The following is a 19,164-nucleotide window of genomic DNA, read 5'->3' as shown; positions in this document are numbered from 1 at the left end:
ATAATTCCCTAACAAAAGACACGCTGTGGGTTAAACAGTAGGGGGCCAGATCTATAGGTGGTGTAAATCGGCATAGCTCTCCCACCTGTTAATCTAGTCCTATGTGTCTGTGCCTCTCTTATTGTGAACAACTATCTCAACAAGAAACTTGCATTGCACTATACTGCGAGTATTCACCATGTCAAGAACTACTGTACCCCAAATCTACATTTGTTGCCCTGCCACATGCTTGCCAGCTTCTCTTAGTACTTGGTGTTGCAGGAGAACAAGGGAGTTTGAAATGTTGCGTTTTAACAAATGCACTGAGTTCTAGGAGCTAAAAAAAGTGTGAATCAGGACCAATGCTGCTGTTGGTAAAAGACTTGTGAAAATTTGAAAAGCAAATATGTCTTCATTCTCCCAATCAGCTAAGGAAGAAAAGTAATACAAAGTTAAGCTCCTTACCTTGATATTGCAAAAGATGTTCTGGTAACAGGTGCGACAGTTTTGGGGGCTACTGCTGACGCCTGGAGCTTTGCTGTTTTCAGGCTGAACTCCCATTGTTTGGTTAGAATTGCTGTTGGAGGTCAATGCACACAGTTAGTTTCCTCTCTCTTTTCCCTAACTTGCCAGTAAATCAGAAGTATACCAAAATGCCGAAGTGCTCAGCTGTCTGTTGATATAAACCTCTCTCCTTCCCTTCCTCCAGCCTGGATTCTGATAAGTCACAACTGAAAGCTGTCCAAGCATGTGAGACTTAGTGAGTGTGAGCATGAAGTTTTTATAAGACTGTTTTCTGAAATAGTGATGATGAAACTTTATTTCTCCTCCCTCTTTTCTTGTGTGTGTAAAGAGAACTTTAAAGGCACAGGGAGGCTGAGCCAGGCTCAAACACCACCCCTCCCAGGCAGGTATGAGTAACAATCTGTCACACATATGACATTCCAATGACAGGTCGGCTCTCTCTCTCCTCCCTTCCTCTCCTCCCCTCCCCCCATGTCCTGTGGCTCATAGAAGACACCAATGCAGAGTTGGATTCCTGAGGCAGTGCTGCAAAACATTTGATACAGCTTTCCCATCATAAAGATATTCACGGCCTCAATCACCCTCTTCTCGCCCCCGACCCAAAATCCCCTTTCCTACCAGAGTTTGTATAACCTAATGAAAGCTAGAGTGTCCAGGAAGAGGGGCTTTGCTATTGCCACTCTTATTAACATGAAAGATGCCACTATATTACAGTGATGGGCAGCAGGAAAAACCCTAAAAGATGGAGCTGATCCATCTTTTAATTCAGGTGTCCCAGGGGGAAAGGGTGACAGGATGCCTACTTGTCGTGCAGACTATGTTTGTGCTAATTTGCCCTTCGTGTCTCTAGCAGGTGAGACTGGCAAAGGGGAACTTTTAGAAGCAGAGAGCGAGCGAAAGAAAGGAAGAAATCTTTCTCTCAAGCAGGTGGGAGGTTTGCAGCACACACAATGCTAGCATGTTCTGCTCTCTGCTTGTTTTCACTTGCAGAAAAACTGCGTTTGTAAATTTCCAGAGAGCTGTTCTTTCAGAGACCTTGCTGGGGTTATGTTTGCACAAAGAATTGATTTATTTAAACTGCCTTACGCGGGAGGGTGGGGGAGGAGGAGGAGTGGAGGGCAGGTTTTCATTTGCTTCGGAGGAGGAGCTGGGTTTCAATTTGAATATTTTTTTCAGAAACCCCAGACTGAATGGATGATGCCTGAAGCTTTCCAATGTGTACAATCATGCAGGGGAGAGAAAACCTGGCAAAGGGATCCCCTAGGAAATAGCATCACAATAGCAGTCTAATTTATTTTAGTGTTCTTCAAGTGCCTTCATACCAAACACACCAAAAAGCCTAGTTGTAAATTGCTTCTTCCTAAGGGTTGTGCTAGTAGGGAGGTGGTCTTGGGGATGATAAGATGACCTATAAAAAAGCTACACATGATCCTGCACACTGCTTCATGCAGCCAGATCCCTGTACCCACACAGGAGCCCTTTGACTTCAGTGGAGCTCTGAGTGGATACTGGAGTATCCCTGCACAAAGCAGTTTGCAGGATTGGGGGCATAGCTGGTGCTAAACACAGAGCTGAGTGAATAATTCTCTTGAAGCAATTTATGCAGTTAATTTAGTCTCTTTTTCCACACAATTAGCCTGTGGAACGCATTGAGACAATATATCACAGAGTATACTAGTTTAGCAGCATTTATAGAGATATTAGACATTTAGATAACAAGAATATCCAAAGTTATAATAGTAAATATCAAAAAAATAAACAAGGGTTTTTGAAGGGCTTCTGCACTTCAGTGAAGCTCTAGATTAGGAAAAGCTTTTCCTGGGGGAAGATTATACTTCCTACAGAGTTTCTTACACCTTCCTTTGAAGCACTTAGCCATTGTTACAGACAGGATATTGGATGGTCCAATCTACTCTGGCTATTCCTCTGTTCTTTTTTTCTCCTTGCAAAGTATCCATGAGTGGACTGTGATATCTTTATATTCATTCATTATGAACAGTCAACAAATATTTTTTTTAAAGCTTTAGACAGCTCACAAATGTAAACGTGACCAGAACTGATTAGCTGTGATTGGTCAGGTAAGTCACATGGTATTGTCTCCACATCCTGATTGCACAAGCATGCAGACATTTCCACCATGAATGCTAGAATTTGCTTTCCAAGAACATTTGGGCCAGTAACCTTTGATTACTCTCATCAGCAGAAAGCAAAGACAGTAAGGAAGGAGCAGAGCAAAGCTGATAGTTTAAAATAATCAAATTAATACACAGGAACTCTTTTTTGGAATACTTGGCCAACTTGAGTAAATAAACTTCTGGGTGAGCTGCTGGGGGTGCTCTGGATTTTAAACTGGGAGCTGTTTAGCATCAGTTATAGTGGCTCAGCCAGGGAGAAACTCCCCTTTAGGTAACAGAATTGCTGCCTGAACACCACAGGGGCAGGTTTGAATTTGAGACTGAGGTGTGTCGGAGCTGGATTTGGGGCCCACGACCCTGCACTCAAGGATCCCCACTGATTCCAGGAGCCTAAGAAAACTCTCAGATTTCCTTAAATTTCTCCCCCCGGCCCCTACCCCCATGTGCAATGACAGCTTTGAAAACGTAGATCATCAGGTCTGAGAGCCAGCCACTGATTTCCCCTAAAGCTCCTCAGCCTTGGGCTGAAAAGACCCTGGCCCTAGCTCCCTCAATGTTTAGGAGAACTCCAGATGAGTTCATGACTATGTGGAGGGCAAGGCCAGCCAGGCTGCTGAGGTGAGCACTAGGATGAGCACAAGTTCCCCTCCACTCCAAGGCAGGTCCTCGGCAAAACACCTAGTGCAGTAACCTCTGGCCACAACAGGGGGTATTTCAATGGCAGGAGAGGCAGCGTGTTTAACAGCAGGAGGCAGCGTGGATGGAGCATGGGCTGAGAATAAGGGATTCCAATGTTCTAAACCTGGCTCTGTAACCTTGCTCACATCACTTAACTCTCCCGTCTTAGTGTCCTCATTGGTAAACTACAAATAACAATGGTGACTTCTCCCCCTATCCTCCCGTAAGGTGGGTCTATGCCGACCAGGTAGCTAACATCTGAAGCACTTTGCACCTGTGTAAATGACTTTATAGGTCCAAGGCAGTGAGGGTCAGGCCTGATTGCTGTACAAGGAGATAGTTACGCTTGGGATTTCAGTGCCCTGGCTCGCTGGGCATGCCCTGTGCAAATTGCTCCTCGGGGCTAGGAGCCAGTTGCTTGCATTTAGTTGGCAAAAAATTATGTCACAGTTCCCCAAGCCCATCTCAAAAACAAAATGCTCCAACTGGGTCTGAAGGTACTAGGCAGACACACCCTTTGTTACCAAATGGGGCGTTTCCACTAATCAGCTAAGCATCACTCTGTATAGCTCTCCAGTATACAAGCGACATGACACCCACAAAGTCTGACTCTGGGTTGATGGGAGTGTTGCGCCTCAAAAGTGTGTTTTCAAATGAAAGCGCGTTTAGCTCCCATGTCTCTCCCCACACACAAACCTAATCAACCAATGGCTTCAATTTTTACCTTTCAATCTGCTCTTTAAAGCACTGTCACTTTAATTTATTCTAAGACTGTGATTGTTATTGGATTCGAACAATTAGAGGTTACGCAGGTGGCACTGAAGGCATCATCTGCAGAAGGTGCTTGATTACTCAGTTAACAGTCAACTTAACCCAGGCCATCATGGAGGTGTGGTCCTACCTCTCAGCTACTGTCTACTTATAAGAGAAACCCCAAATTCTGGACCCAAATTTACCCACATTCTGCACAGAGCTGGTGGTCTTGCTCTTATATTATTTTAAATTACAGCCCTGAAAACAATGAGTCATGCAATGGAGGTGGCAAAACATATTTCTGCTGAAAATATGAATCCTGCCTCATCTTAAGAATTTTCTATATCTTCCTCATTTTGAATCTTTGCTCCACAGTTGAGTCTTGGCAAGCTGAGTGGTATAGCTTGTGGATTTAGAGCATAGGAAGAAACTGATTTACAGCACAGAGAGGGAGAGGAATTTAGCTTCAAATTCTTATTATTGCACTTTGTTATGTGATACTGGTGAAATTAAGTACTAGCAGGAAAATCACAGATACATGTGGTTTGGTTTGGCTTACAGTGCTCTAGGGATGCCTTTCTTTTTGAGGCTTTGAAATCAGATCCTCCCTAAAATCATCATACTTTTTACACTATTATGGAATAACTCCACACTGGAATTAAACACTTAGAATTAAAGGAAAAGGAACCAGTGCAGTAAACTGAATGAGAGCCCAACTACTATTGGCATTCCCACCTGCTGCTCTAAGATTGCCCTTGCCAGTTGGTCATATGTGGGATGTGGTAATGGGCAGCAGAATAGGACTATAAAACAAATAGACAGTATTCCCAGAGGGTAGAAAGCAGGAAGCTGGTCGCGTATTTCAGAAATGCATGGCCAGAATACTAGATGTATTGGCCCCAGTCCTCAGGTCTGAGTGAACTCAGTCTACAATACATCACCTTGGCTACTCCCCAGTTCTAAGGCCTCAGGTCTTCTCTAAATTAATCCCAGCTCCCCATTGCCGCAAATGGCCATTCAGGGAGCTGGAAATCAGGGGTGAAAGTAAGTCGAGTGATTTACCGGTACGCTGGGGCTAGCTCTGGCCCCCAGATGGGGCAGGGCCTAGGGCGGAAGGGGCGGGGCTGAGGGGGTCAGAGCAAGCCCAGCCCACCCTGTAAGGTAAGTGCCCCCCCTTTTCTTTCCCCTTCCCCCCCACCACCAGGGTAGCAGCAGCCCGGGGGCTCTGGGGGCTATTTAAAGGACTAGGGCGGCAGAGGCAGCTGGAACCCCAGCCCTTTAAATAGTCCCTGGAGCACCTGCTACCCCAGGGCCCTGGGGACTATTTAAAGGGTCCGCAGCTTCTCTGCTTCTACTGCCCCAATCTTTAAATAGCCCCCGAGCCCTGGAGTAGCAGCGGCGGGGCTCCGGCGACTATTTAAAGGGCCGGGGCAGTAGAAACAAGGGAGTCCCGGGCTCTTTAAATAGCTGCTGGAGCCCTGCTGCCACTACCCCAGGGCTCCAGCAGCGGGGCTCTGATGGCAATTTAAAGGGCCTGGGGCTCCAGCCACTGCTGGGAGCCCCAGGCCTTTTAAATTGCCCCCTGGGGAAGCCAGGCTGCCCCAGTACGGTGCACCGGCTCTTGCCGGTATGCCGTACCGGGGCATACCAGCTTACTTTCACCTCTGCTGGGAATACTCCATCCATGCCCCCTTTTCCAAGCTATAGTGGGGGCTTCAGGCACCCATGGATTCCCCTATGCAGAATTTATTCCCAGCTGGTGAGATCCACCAGCTTTGCAGTCCCTTTGTGCCATGAAAGTGGCTCAAGGAGGCCATCAAAGATCCTAACATCAGGCCCATTTCCCCCCATTTACACCATCAGACTGTTTGCCCCACCTCACTCTCCTCCAAAGCAGCAATCGGACAGAAGTATATCGGGCCTGATCCACCTCTCCGTTATTCCAGTTTCTGGCTGGCACCACCCCACTGATGGCAGTGAAACAACACTTGCGCAGAAGCGAAGGGACACCGTGGGGAAGCAGGCCCTTTTAAGCCCGTAGAAACAAATATGGTTAAGTGGAGCTTGAATCAACCAAAAACAGGAGGGCTCCGCCCAGCCTGCAGATTGCTACCTCCCCTCTAAGGGTATGTCTACACAGCCGTGTGGAGGTGTGATCACAGCATGCGTAGAGGGACCTCAGCTAGCTTGTGTCTAATTAGATTGAGTAGCAATAGCAGCCAAGCCACTTGAGCCTGTACCCAGGGTCCGCGGTGGGCAGGGCTTCACTGCTATTTTACTGGTGATAGCATTGATCCACATGTGGTGTAACCGCATCTCCCCATCGCAGTGTAGACATACCCAGGGCTGGCTCTAGGATTTTTGCTGCCTCAAGGAAAAAATTTTTTGGCTGCCCCAGCTTTTTTTTACGTGCTTCCCCCCCCCCAACTGCTTTCCCGCCTCCTACCCTGGGCGTGCCGTATTCCTCCCCACCCGCTTCCTGCAGCTCCCCCACCGCAACCCCCCGCCCTAGGTCACCTCCGCTCAGCCTGCTCCTCCCGCGAGGGAGAGGCGGGGCACTCAGGGGAGCAGGCGGAGCGGCGGGGGCGGTGGGGGGTAGAGGAACCGCTCCCCACCCCAGCTCACCTCCGCTCCATCGCCGCCGCCTCCCCCGAGCAAACCGCGGCTCGGCTTCGCCTCCCTCCCAGGCTTGCCGCGGGAAACAGCCGTTTGGCACGCGGCAAGCCTGGCAGGGAGGGGGGAGAAGTGGGGCGGCGGCGGGGCGCTCAGGAGAGCGGGCGGAGGCGAGCTGGGGCGGCGGGGGCACATTTCTAGGGGCGGCATGGTTGGCGCCAGAATGCTGCCCCTAGAAATGTGCAGCCCCAAGCACCTGCTTGTTTTGCTGGTGCCTGGAGCCGCCCCTGGATATACCCTGTAGCAGCTTGTGCTACACAAGGCTTGATGAAATCGTCCTGCCTCCCCAACGCAGGCAGCTTTAATAATAACCGGAATTCTGCTCATTTCCTTCATCTTTGTGCCAAAAAAGTTGGGGGTGCCTCGAAGGGGTGAGGTCCAGACTGGCTGCTCTCCTCCAGCTGATTTTCATCTGACACTGGCCAAATAACTGTTTTCCAGGTCTCAGTTCGACTCTATCCTCTCTACCCAACCCATTCCTCCCAGTGATCTTTGGCCTGCAAGTTCTCAATGGCAGCACCACACACACAGGTACAAGGTGTTAGCAGCAAAAATAGCACTGCTTGTTCCTGAGGCAAGAGGAGATACTGCTGTTTGTTCTCTGGGAGGAACCTCTGTCCAGGACAGCAGCAAGTGGTATAATTTCACAGTGCTCTGTACGTGCTGATGGGGGCGGGGGCACCAGCTACACTGGAGTCGGGCTCAGCAAAATGTTTGTTTAATTATTATTATTTTTTAAAATAAAAGGCAATTCATTCACTGCAGCCTTCCAAATTAGCTTCTAGAGAATGCTGGCCTGGCATTTTGCACTCACAAGACATACTCTTTATATAGCCACTGGCTGATCTTTCAATGCAGACACAAAGCCACTTAGCACCACCCATACAGCAGAATGAAAGTATAGTTACTCCTGTGGGGGAAAGCAAGCACTTCAATCGCTGTTGTTTTCCCCACAGCCTGATGGGAGAGGGACAATGTGCAGCTATATATAACACTTTATGGACTATTTCATGTAACGTAAGCTAGCAAAGATAGAATCAGAAACCTTTGGGCTTCAGCCCTGAAAGGCACGAAACATGGAGTCACAGATTCTTAAGAACAGTGAAAATTTTGGTCTTACTGTTTTTTCCCCTCTTATGGCCGAAAAGATTCATTGGTACAGGAATGCCTGGTATTATTATTACTGTTTATATTACATTACAGGAACCTAACTGAGATCAGGGTCCCATCATGCTTGGTGCTGTACAAATACAGAGTAAAAGACAGCTCCTGCCCGAAAGAACTTACTGTCTAAATAGACAAAGGAAGGATTTTCCCCATTTTACAGCTGGGGAGCTAAGGCAGATAACGCAACTTGCCCAGCATTGCCTGTGGCAGGGCTGGGAGCTAAAGCGCACATCTCCTAAATCCCAGTCTGGTGATTTAACCATGATGTTCTGAAGGTGAGACACTTAGACCCAAAGCTGAATGTTTCTTGTCTATTATTGTCAATGGAGCATTATTAATATGATCCACACTGTACAACACAGAGACACACAATCAGTGCTAGTCAGGCTCTCTGTGTTTGACCTGTCCCGCCTGATTTTCAAGAAATTCAGCACAATGCAAGCTTATTGACTGCTGAGCTCTCTTGAAAATCTGGCCCCCCTAGTTAGGTGCTTAAATGAAAGCTGAGTACTCTGTAAATTGAGTGAGTGTGCTGAGCCCTTGGAAATCTGACCAAGAGTTCTTTTGAAAATCTGGCCCACAATGCACCAGCTGACAAGGTGAGAGATAAATCACAAAACAGTGGAAACATTGCCTGTCATTTTATGTGAAATTATCCATCCCGATGCGTTACTGGTGCAAGGCTTTGTGGAGGACATGAGCTAAAAGGAGGGGGCTGAGTGAAGAGAGGTTGGTCATTCAGCACAGGGCCAGGTGGGGAGCTCTAAACACAGTGATAGGTGTGGAACAGATGACTGAAGTACACCTGGGTGGGAAATGGTTTCCCCATCCCATTAAACTTTTTCAAAAATATTCCTGTTCTGTATCGGAGCAAAGCTGACACCTCTGGAAATTTTTCATATAAAAACAGAGAGAGAAAGAGAGACACCCCAAAATGGCCAAGAGTTAGGTGGGTAGGGCCCTCACTTGGGATGCAAGAGAACCAGGTTCAAGTCCTTTCATTAAATCAGACAGATTAGGGACTTGGAGCTGGGTCTCCCACATCCCAGCTAATTGCCTGAATCATAGGGCTGCAGAGTCAGTCTCTCTCTGGCCCACTGAACATTTAATTATGTATATAAAGCAGAACAGCTCCAGGAGGAAAATGGAGATCATCCTGTGATACAAAGACCCCTTGGCAAAGAGTCCTCTCATCTTTGCAAACAACTTTAGTCTCAGATCTACAAATTCACTACATCAAATACACTGCTTACAGGGTAATTGTCCATAAAAGGTAACATATAAAGTCTCTATTGAAAGCATAATCCTGGCACATAATCCTGGTGTATGCGTGATATTGATATTTAAGGAATAACATAGCTATATTGGTGTTTATGCCCTGATGGTCGTAAGGTTAAAAGGTGTCGCCAGGCAGTAATATTATTCAGTGATGGCCTATTCATGCAAATGGAATGGTCACCCCTCCCTGGTCAGCCAGCGATGTAATGCCAGGCTCAGTTGTCCAGCATTGCTCCATCCCAGAACAGTCAATGGAACACAACTGCAAACAATCGAAACCCCTTGGAGGTCAAGAAGGAACATTACAACAGACAGGGGTTGGCCCTGCCCATGGATAAAGACAGACTGTTTCATTATAACTCATAGTGGGGAGAGGCCCTCTGGATCCATTCACTGGATCCATTCACTTGTTGAGTGGGGGTGTTTTTCATGAAAGTTTGGATCCTAGTTCCTGGAAAACCAGCCAGCTCTGCAACAGACTGAACTTTGGGGGAACAACCAACTCTATTAGATAGGCAAGGAAACTATTGATAAGTGTAGTCCATAGTTCACATTTTATTATCTTGTTTTGTATTGTAACCATTTGTTTCCATTATACCCTTTTGTTCCTCTTCCTATTCATTCTTAAATAAACCTTTCGTTTCATTACAAGTGCTGTATGTTACACAGGAGCAGTACTTTAAGGTAAAACTAGGATAACACTGCTCCTTTGGGGCAGAGGATTTGGGATGTCTGTGAGTAGCCAATGTCAGGGGCTGGGTACCACGGGGGATGCTTCAAGGGGACTTTGAGGTGCACTTTGTGTTAACCTGAAAGGCAAAGTCAGGGCTGTCATAGACCAAAGGGAAGTGCTTGAGTCACTGAAAGGCTGGTGCTGTCCGGGAGCTGACACTCCATTAAGTACCAGCATGACTCTCTCAAGCTGGAGGCTGGGAGCAAGAAGGTGTTTCACAAGCCTGTCACTCCAGCATAGGCAGGTGGTTTGTGTACTCCATTGGGATTTAGATGACCCAGGTTCAAGTCCTTGCTCTGATTTTGACCTGAAAAACTTTTCCTAGTGAAAATTTTGTTGGAACTGATATGTTCCCATGAAAAGTTTTGGGTGTGATGAAATGGCATTTTCCAACAAAAACCTGTTAGTCAAAAAATTGCCAACCAGCTCTATGCCAAAGGGGCATGAAGGCAAATGGCTTGATAGAAGGGTAGACAGCAAGAGAGGATGGAGGATTATGGCATATGGAATGATCTTAGAGAAGTAAACAAAGAAAGCCCATGGTGGAATTCTTTGGGGATTGTTGGTCTCAATGCATGGGCTGGGCCGTTCCAAACAGCATTAAGGTAGATACAACATTATCCCATTAGCTTTTAAAAATGAATTTGCTGCAGCTGCATTTGTGCTCTTTCTGTAAGTGTTACCCATGAACATCTGAGTATAACTGTTCACTGAGATTTAACTGTGAACCCTGCAGGCTTGAGTTCTCATGTGTAGAGTCTTTTAAACTTGCACGTGCAAGTCATTTTCACTGGAAATATGGGATGGGTCATTACATGACACAGCAGAGAGTCAAAACTCCACCTCAGAGCCTTGGCACAGAGGCAAGTAAGGGAGCCAGACAAGGATCTACCCGCTCCCTTCACAACCAGGGCTGGGTGTGCGCACACAATTACCTTGTGTCAGTGACTGTGGTGATGACAGCAGTTTACAAACTGTGACAGCCAGACTGGTTTCACTCTTCCAATAATCATCTTTGATCAAGATCAGCATTGCTGGTAAGAGGAAGCAACTTTTGTTGCTTGAAAGACAGACTGAGCTGACTCATAAGCTAACGCCTTCCTTCAGAAACAGCAAACACTTGAAAGAGGGCTTATCAGAATCCCAAAAGGACTTCTTCCAACAGCAGACAATCAGTTCCTCCCAGGGTGGAGGATTGCAATTGTTGGCTCTACCTTCCAAGGAACATTTGAGAAAACAAAGGTTGAACACCAAAAGAGGAAGTGACAGTGGTTAACCCCAGAGGTGAATACAATCCTGAATGGAATGGGAGCAGGCCCAGGGAAACACCCCTTGGGGTATGTCTAGATTAGGAGAAAAGGTCAAGGTTAGGTTAGGGTCAGTTAACATAGCCCTGACCATTTCCCTAGCACAGATTCATAGTAACACTCTAGGCTCCCCCTTAGAATTGATTTCGACCAGATAATTCAAGGCAACCTATTTCTACATTAGGGAAAAGTCTAGAGTTAGCTAATGTGTTAACTGACCCTGCTTTAAATTCAACATCCTATTTTAGACAACCCCCGTGAGGGATGATGGTGAAGGCAAGCCTTTGTAGATAGTAAATCAGGAACATCAAATAAATTTGAAAGGCACAAGGCTGTGAGGGTGATCTGGGAGACTGGATACCAGAGGGATGTGACTTTAGCAGGCTGAGATCCTGGAAGGGCCAGGGTGGGAGAAAGAGAATCTTTATGTTTCTAGAGAGTAGTGTAACTGAACCCCAGGGGAGCCTATCTAGATGAGCTTTGTAGTGGTTCAGACTAGATCTCTTAAGCAGACTTTTTTTGTCTGATCACTGTATTCTGAGTGTCTTGCTTATAAATAGGCTATTTGAGTTTCAGGGTCAAATTCCTCCCTGCTGGTAACTCCTCTGAAGTCAGTGGAGTTACAGAAGGGCGAAGCTTGGCCTTTTTTGGTGGGGTGGGGGTGGGGATATGGATACCCATTATTTTTAATGGAACCTGGCATATAAATCCTCAGACAGATTTTAAAGTCTCAGCCTTTGAGCATTTCACACCATAAGAGCCCAGAGAGGAAAACAACCTTCAACCTTCAGAAAGAGGAAGTGAGAAATGGATGATTCGAGCATACCTCACTTGGGATTCTCAATAAAAAGGGCAGGGATTAAGAAATCCTTTCCCATCATTTGTATCATTTGCAAGGCTGTGGCCAGATGGGTGCCTGGTAAATGTCTGCTGACCATGAATGAGAACCTAGCATAAAGGTGACAGGATGCAGACCAGTAAATATGGACCAGACCAGTACACTCATAGTAATACTATAATGAAATAATTGTTTGTTTTGCCATAGCAACTCGGAGTCCAGCTCAAAGAGCAGGAGGTCATTGACCTAAGAGCTGTATAAACAGACAGTTCAGACCTCAAAAAACTTACAAGTTAGAGTGTCAGTATCCTGCACCAGAGGCAATTACATGACACGGGGCTTGGCTACACTTGCAAGTTACAGCGCATTAAAGGAGTCCTGGGCGCACTAGCTCATTACCCGTCCACACTGGCAAGGCACGTAAAGCGCTCTGACTCCGCAGCTGGTTCACTCCTGGTACCCCCACCTTGACGAGTGGAATACTGTTTTGTGCACCCCCGCTGGAGTGCCGCAGCACCAGTGTGGACACTCTGGTCTGTTAATGTGCTCTGATCAGCCTCCAGAAGTGTCCCACAATGCCTGTTCTAGACACTCTGGTCATCACTTTGAACTCTACTGCCCTGCCCTCAGGTGACCAACCATCAGACCCACCCTTTAAATTCTCTGGGAATTTTGAAAATCCCCTTCCTGTTTGCTCAGCCAGGCGTGGAGTGCTCTCAGCAAATCTTTCCAGGTGACCGTGCCTCCAAGTGCCAGGTGATCCCCAGTATGGAGCAATGGCGAGGTGCTGGACCTCATCAGTGTTTGGGGGGGAGGAAGCTGTCCAGTCCCAGCTGCGCTCCAGCCGTAGGAATTATGATACCTTCGGGCAGATATCACGGGACATGATGGAAAGGAGCCATGACCGGGACGCCCTGCAGTGCAGGATTAAAGTGAAGGAGCTGCGGAATGCCTACCGCAAAGCCCATGAAGCAAACAGCTGCTCCAGTGCTGCCCATGTGACCTGCCATTTCTACAAAGAACTGGACGCGATACTTGGGGCCGACCTCACCTCCACTCTGAGTACCACCATGGACACTTCAGAGCCCAGTTCAACAAGGCGGGAGAAGGAGGAGGAGGAGCAAAGTGGGAGCAAGGGTACTGAGGAGGAGGAAGACACCCCAGAATCCCTAGAGGCATGCAGCCAGGAGCTGTTCTCAAGCCAAGAGGAAGGTAGCCAGTCATGGTGGCTGGTCCTTGGGGAAGGACAAATACCAGAGGAGGTTCCTGGCAAGCTGCTTTTATTTTGGGAAGGAAGATATTCGGTGTGGGCTCTTGGGGTGAGGAGGGTTGGGGCTGCATGCGTGCCTAGATGCGGAATAGGGGGTTGATGTGTGCTCTCACATTGTGGTAATCGGCCTCAGCGATCTCTTCAAAGGTCTCAGTCAGAATTTGGGCAATGCACTTGCCCAGGTTTCTTGGGAGAGCCACTATGTTCCTTGTCCCAGTCAGGCTAACTTGTCCATGCCATTGTGCCATGAGGGGTGGGGGACCATTGCTCCATACTCCACACAGGCAAGCTGCATATGGGCCAGGGTGGAATCCGCATTGCAGTAGAAGACCCTCCCTTGCTTCTCAGGTCACCCTCAGCAGCAAGATATCTTTCAGGACGAACTCCTGTGGAAAATGTGGGGATAGTGTTCAGCATGGGGACCCCTGCCACTGTTGGCTCTCCCCAAGGCACAGAAACCCAGAGGACAGTACAGCCGTGAAACAATCAGTCACGCTCGACCCTGTGCTTACTCCCATTTTGGGGCTCCCATGGGTTATGTGCACTCGCTTTGGGATGGACAAATTATGCTATTGTGTAGACTGTGCTTGCCCTTAAGTACAGGAGAATCATTGCTCTGTCTGGTGTGAACAATGCTGCCTCTGTTAAGTGTTGCATTTTGCCTTTACAGATGCAACCTTGAGATCTCAGCCGTCCGTGTTCTCACCAGCCGAAAGACTCCAAAGAATCAGAAAGAGGCCGTGTAGAAGCAAGGAAGACATGTTGCATGAAGTAATGCAGCATTCAAGTAATGAAAATCGAAAAGTGCAGGAGCGGCGGGACAGTGAAAGGAGGATCCACCAGCAGAATGAGGCGCGCCGGCACAAAAGCACAGTGCTCCAGCAGCAAAGCACGGATCAGCTGATCAGCATAATGGATCGCCAAGCGGACTCGATCCAGGCAGTCGTAGCCATGCAGATGGAGCACTACCATGCCCGATGCCCCCACTGAAGCCCTTGTACCAAAGCTCTTTCCCTTGTGCCCCCATGTCACCTCCAGCCCACTTTCCCCAACATCTGGGTTCTTACCGCCACCAGCTGCCTCCAACACCTGTAGCTTCACCACCCAGCCCTGAAAACTATGACCCTTACCCACTGCACTCAATCCCCATCACCATGCAGTATAGCCATCCTGAAGTGCAGCACTTATTGCACAGCACTCCAGACAGGAAGGCTGATTATGATAACAGGACATACGCAAATCTGTGGTTGTACTGTTCCTCACCTCACCCCCTTGCCTTTTCTGTTTCCTAAGCAGTTGTTTTTCAATAAATGGATTTTTTAGCTTTGAAAAAATTCTTTATTATTGCATAAAGTAAAAGATACCTTAGCCCAGGAAAGAAACAGGCACTGCAAGTCAGCTTAGCAAACACAGATTCCTACTAACATTGGAACCACTGCACTTCACTCCCATGCAGGGCACCAGACATTACTGGTGGCTTTCAACCTCAAATTGCTCCCTCAAGGCATCCCTAATCCTTGCAGCCCCACGCTGGGCCCCTCTAATAGCCCTGCTCTCTGGCTGTTCAAATTCAGCCTCCAGGTGTTGAACCTCTGAGTTCCATGCCTGAGTGAATCATTCAGCCTTCCCTTCACAAATGCTATGGAGGGTACAGCACATGGATATAACCGCGGGGATGCTGTCTTCGGCCAGGTCCAGCTTCCCATACAGAGAGCGCCAGCAGCCCTTTAAACAGCCAAAAGCACACTCCACAGTCATTCTGCACCGGCTCAGCCTGTTGTTGAATCACTCCTTGCTGCTGTCAAGGCTCCCTTTGTAGGGTTTCATGAGCCACGGCATTAAAGGGTAAGCGGGGTCTCCAAGATCACAATGGACATTTCGACTTCCCCTACGGTGATCTTCTGGTCTGGAAAAAAAGTCCCGGCTTGCAGCTTCCTGAACAGGCCAGTGTTCCGAAAGATGCGTGCGTCATGCACCTTTCCAGGCCAGCCTGTGTTAATGGCAATGAAACACCCATGGTGATCCACAAGCACCTGGAGAACCATAAAGAAATATCCCTTCCGATTAATGTACTTGGAGATTAGGTGGGCTGGTGCCAAAATTGGAATATGTGTGCCATCTATCACCCCTCCGCAGTTAGGGAAACCCATTTGTGCAAAGCCATCCACAATGCCATGCATGTTACCCGAAGTCACAGTTCTTCTGAGCAGGATGCGATTAATGGCCTTGCAAACTTGCATCAACATGATTCCAACGGTCGATTTCCCCACTCCAAACTGGTTAGCGACCGATTGGTAGCTGTCTGGAGTTGCCAGCTTCCAGATTGCAATAGCCACCCACTTCTTCACCATGAGGGCAACTCTCAATCTCATGTCTCTGCGCCACAGGGTGGGGGCGAGCTCAGCACACAGTCCCATGAAAGTAGCTTTTCTCATCCGAAAGTTCTGCAGCCACTGCTCGTCATCCCAGACTTACATGATGATGTGATTCCACCACTCACTGCTTGTTTCCCAAGCCCAAAAGTGATGTTCCACAGTGGTGAGCATGTCCATGAATGCCACAAGCAAACTCATGTCAAATGCGTTACTTGAGTCAATATCATCGTCGGAGCCCTCACTGTCACTTTGGATCATAAAGAATAACTTGACTGCCAAACGTGGCATGCTGGCGAGACTCGTCAGCGTACTCCTCAGCAGTTTGGGCTCCATTCCCGCAGACCGAAAGGGAAGACAGAGTGCACAGTACAAAAACCATTGAAAGATGGCGCCAAATATGGACAGAAGCACAGGGATTGCTGGGATGCGAACCGATGCATCACGGGGCTTTGGGACAGGACCCAGAATGTCCTGCACCCTCCACCCCCTTCCCACAAGCCACAGCACCAGAATGGGAAGAGGTGCTCTGTGGGATAGCTGCCCATAATGCACCGCTCCCAATGCCACTGCAAGTGCCGCAAATGTGGCCATGCCAGTGCGCTTGCAGCTGACAGTGTGGACAGACTGCAGTGCTTTCCCTGCTGCGGTCTCTGAGGGCTGGTTTAACGCACAGCGCTCTACATCTGCAAGTGTAGCCATGCCCTCAGACAAGAAGCTAACTACCCCATTCAAAGCAGGATTTTCAGGCAATTGCTTTGTGTGAATGTGATGAGAAAGAATTTAATATAACTCTGTTCCTTGACAATACATTTTATAGTCATCTCATTATGACAGGAATGATGCCCTAAACAAGGCTTGTGTGGTCTAGAAAGAGAAAGATTTAACATTTTGCTAAAATTCCCTATTCCTGTTAGTCTGCTACCTTGCTCTACTTCTACTTCTGCAGGAGAGAGTCAAACCCTTTCAGGCTCTGCTGATTATAAGAGTTACTCTCCCACAGTCAAGGAAAAGAAACAATAACATGTGGTTTATGTGCCTCATGACAACTCAAATTTCAAATATCAGGGAACAATACCAGCAGCTAAGTGTTTGTGAACCAGTCATAGAGGGAAACAAGTGGGTTGGAAAAAGTAAGTACATTTGATTAACAAAGAACACTCTAGAAAACTGAATTCTACTCACTGCAAGTTGAGAATGAGGCTGAGTTAATCAATCACTTTAAATTATTCACAGTCAAAACGGTTGATCTTATTTCCACACTGGGAAGGTAATGGAGTCCCTGTGACTACGGGTTGTAAGATTTGCAAGAAAATGGATCAAAAAGCTCTGGCTTAGACCTTGCACCTGCCTTTCCAGCAGGCATCATAAGCCAAATTCCAGGTTCCCACCATTGACCCAGTTTTGTTCCTGCAGCTGTGGGAGACTGTAAATTGCACAGCAACGCCCAGCTCAGAAATGCACATGAGGTGGGAAGGGACAGATGTGAGTGAGGGTTGACTTCCTTGGAAGGCTATTGAAATGCAGCATAAGTCATTTTTGTGATGTCTTAGGCTGAAGTTTTACAATCTGCCCCAAATAAGGTGTGGTGCATGGCTATGCAGTGCCAGGCCCCCAGAGGGATCAAATTGTGACTATTTTATAGGGGCTGTTATGCTGCGCCATCACCGTGGTGTTTGAGTGCCAGCCCATAGCATGATGCCTGACATGCCCACTCAGGCGCCCCTCGCTCCCCGGGGCAGTAGCCTCTGCTGACCCCTCTCCCCTACACAGCTCACTCTCCACAGCAGCCCCCTGCTCAATAGCAGCTTCCCCCCGCCGCCGCCGCCGCCGCCACTGCCTCCATGAACCAGCAGCCAGGCACAAGTAGGGTGACCAGATGTCCCGATTTTATAGGGATAGTCCCGATATTTGGAACTTTATCTTATATAGGCGCCTATTACCCCCCACCCCCATCCCAATTTTTCACACTTGCTGTCTGGTCACTCTAGGTACAAGGGGTGCCATGTGCTCCTTGGCTGGGCCCCGGGGGTAGGCTCATGACAGAGCCCCCAAGCAGCTCCCCACCCAGGTATTTGGGGTCTGGTGGGGTGCAGAGAGGACCCCTTCTTGGGCTGCTTGTGGGGGGACAGGGAAGGTCCTCAGCACAGCAGGTGTCAGGCCCTCCTGGCCCCACCTCTGTGCAGGCTCCATTGGCTCCAACCCCAAAGCCAGCCAGCCCAGCCACCGGCCTGGCCCCTCCATGCCCAGAGCCACCCGACCCAGCAGGGCCCTGCCACTGGCTGTTGCTTTTTCTGATGTGAGGGGGCAGGGGCAGGGGCAGGATGGGCTGCTCCACTTTACACAGTGGGAGAGGTAAGGACATGGAACCTCCCAGCCTGGGAAGCTCCCAGCAGCTCAGGTCCTGCTCCCCCTCCCTTGCTGTGAAAAGTGAGCTGGCCGAGCCATACCCCTTCTCTCCTCCCCAGTGTATAAATAAATGCCACCTCCTGCAGGCACTCCCTCCAGAGTGGTCTGGGTGCAGGGGTTCCCCGCTTCCTCCCTCCCTCACTCAGCCCCGCTGGCTGCCGCTCCCTAGCCAGCAGAACCCTCTCACTCTTTGCAGAGCTGGATTGATGCAATCCAGGTCCCCAGGAAATTTGGCCATGGGACACCCTCTAGACACCCCCCCACCCCCCAGAGATAAGGCTGCCAACACAGGGACCCCAGTACTTACCTCAGCTGGCAGGAGATATCTGCTTGGGTGGACTGGCTAGGCCTGCTGTACTCTTCCCCTTCTGCCCCACACAAAAGTCCCCTTGGTGGGCTTTCTTAGAGCAGTGAGTCTTGGTGTTAACACTCCATGGAAATACATGGGGCAGATCCTCCCTCTTAGAGCTATTGTATCAGGCTCTCTGCAAATTCAGGCAGACATCGCTCCATTGGTTCCTCCTCTCAAAGCTATTGTGTCAGGTTCTCTGCAGATTCAGTGCTTGCCTATATGGGGAAATTTACTGTCATAACTGTACAGGAATAATTATACCAGTATAACTGCATGTATGGACACTCTTATTCTGGAATAAGTGCCTCTTTATGGTTTAGTGCTTAAACCACTTCCGGTGTGACATAAGCTAAAGCAAAAATAGGCCTTCTTATTGCAAAATGAGTGTCAACACGGGGAGTAATAGTAGTAAAACTACAGTGAGGTGATTATTCCAGTATCGTTATGCCAGTAAACTTCCACATGTAGACAAGCCCTGAATCTGCAGAGAACCTAACGCAATAGCTAAATTATGCTACTAAACTTCTCTGTGTAGACAGGCCCTCAGGCAGACGCAACTGCATTAGTTACACTTGAGTCATTATTTAAGCTTTTCTTTGCAACTTACAGAGCTAGAATTCTTCCCCCCCCCCACATATTTTATTTTTTAATGACAAATGACAAAACCTGAGGTTTTTCTCCTTTTTTTGTTTTCC

The 19,164-nt window shown here is 48.2% G+C and overlaps 1 protein-coding gene across 2 annotated transcripts in view; it reads right to left on the bottom strand.

The window, feature by feature from the left end:
• The window catches only part of SLCO2A1 (solute carrier organic anion transporter family member 2A1), a 118,898-nt gene that overhangs the window by 85,091 nt on the left and 14,643 nt on the right, over positions 1 to 19,164 (bottom strand). Inside the window, exon 2 of one of the 2 annotated variants that reach the window (XM_084639494.1) lies at positions 445 to 556. In XM_084639494.1, the coding sequence (XP_084495620.1) occupies positions 445 to 540 (96 nt within the window). In that variant the 5' untranslated portion in view covers positions 541 to 556. Of the gene's footprint in view, positions 1 to 444; positions 851 to 19,164 lie in introns of those variants that run through there. The other variant, XM_084639493.1, reaches the window with a different exon arrangement.

Source organism: Lepidochelys olivacea, assembly GCF_965140295.1.
Source record: "Lepidochelys olivacea isolate rLepOli2 genome assembly, chromosome: 9".
Classification (NCBI taxonomy): Eukaryota; Metazoa; Chordata; order Testudines; family Cheloniidae; genus Lepidochelys; species Lepidochelys olivacea.
This window is presented reverse-complemented; position numbering and strand designations above follow the sequence as displayed.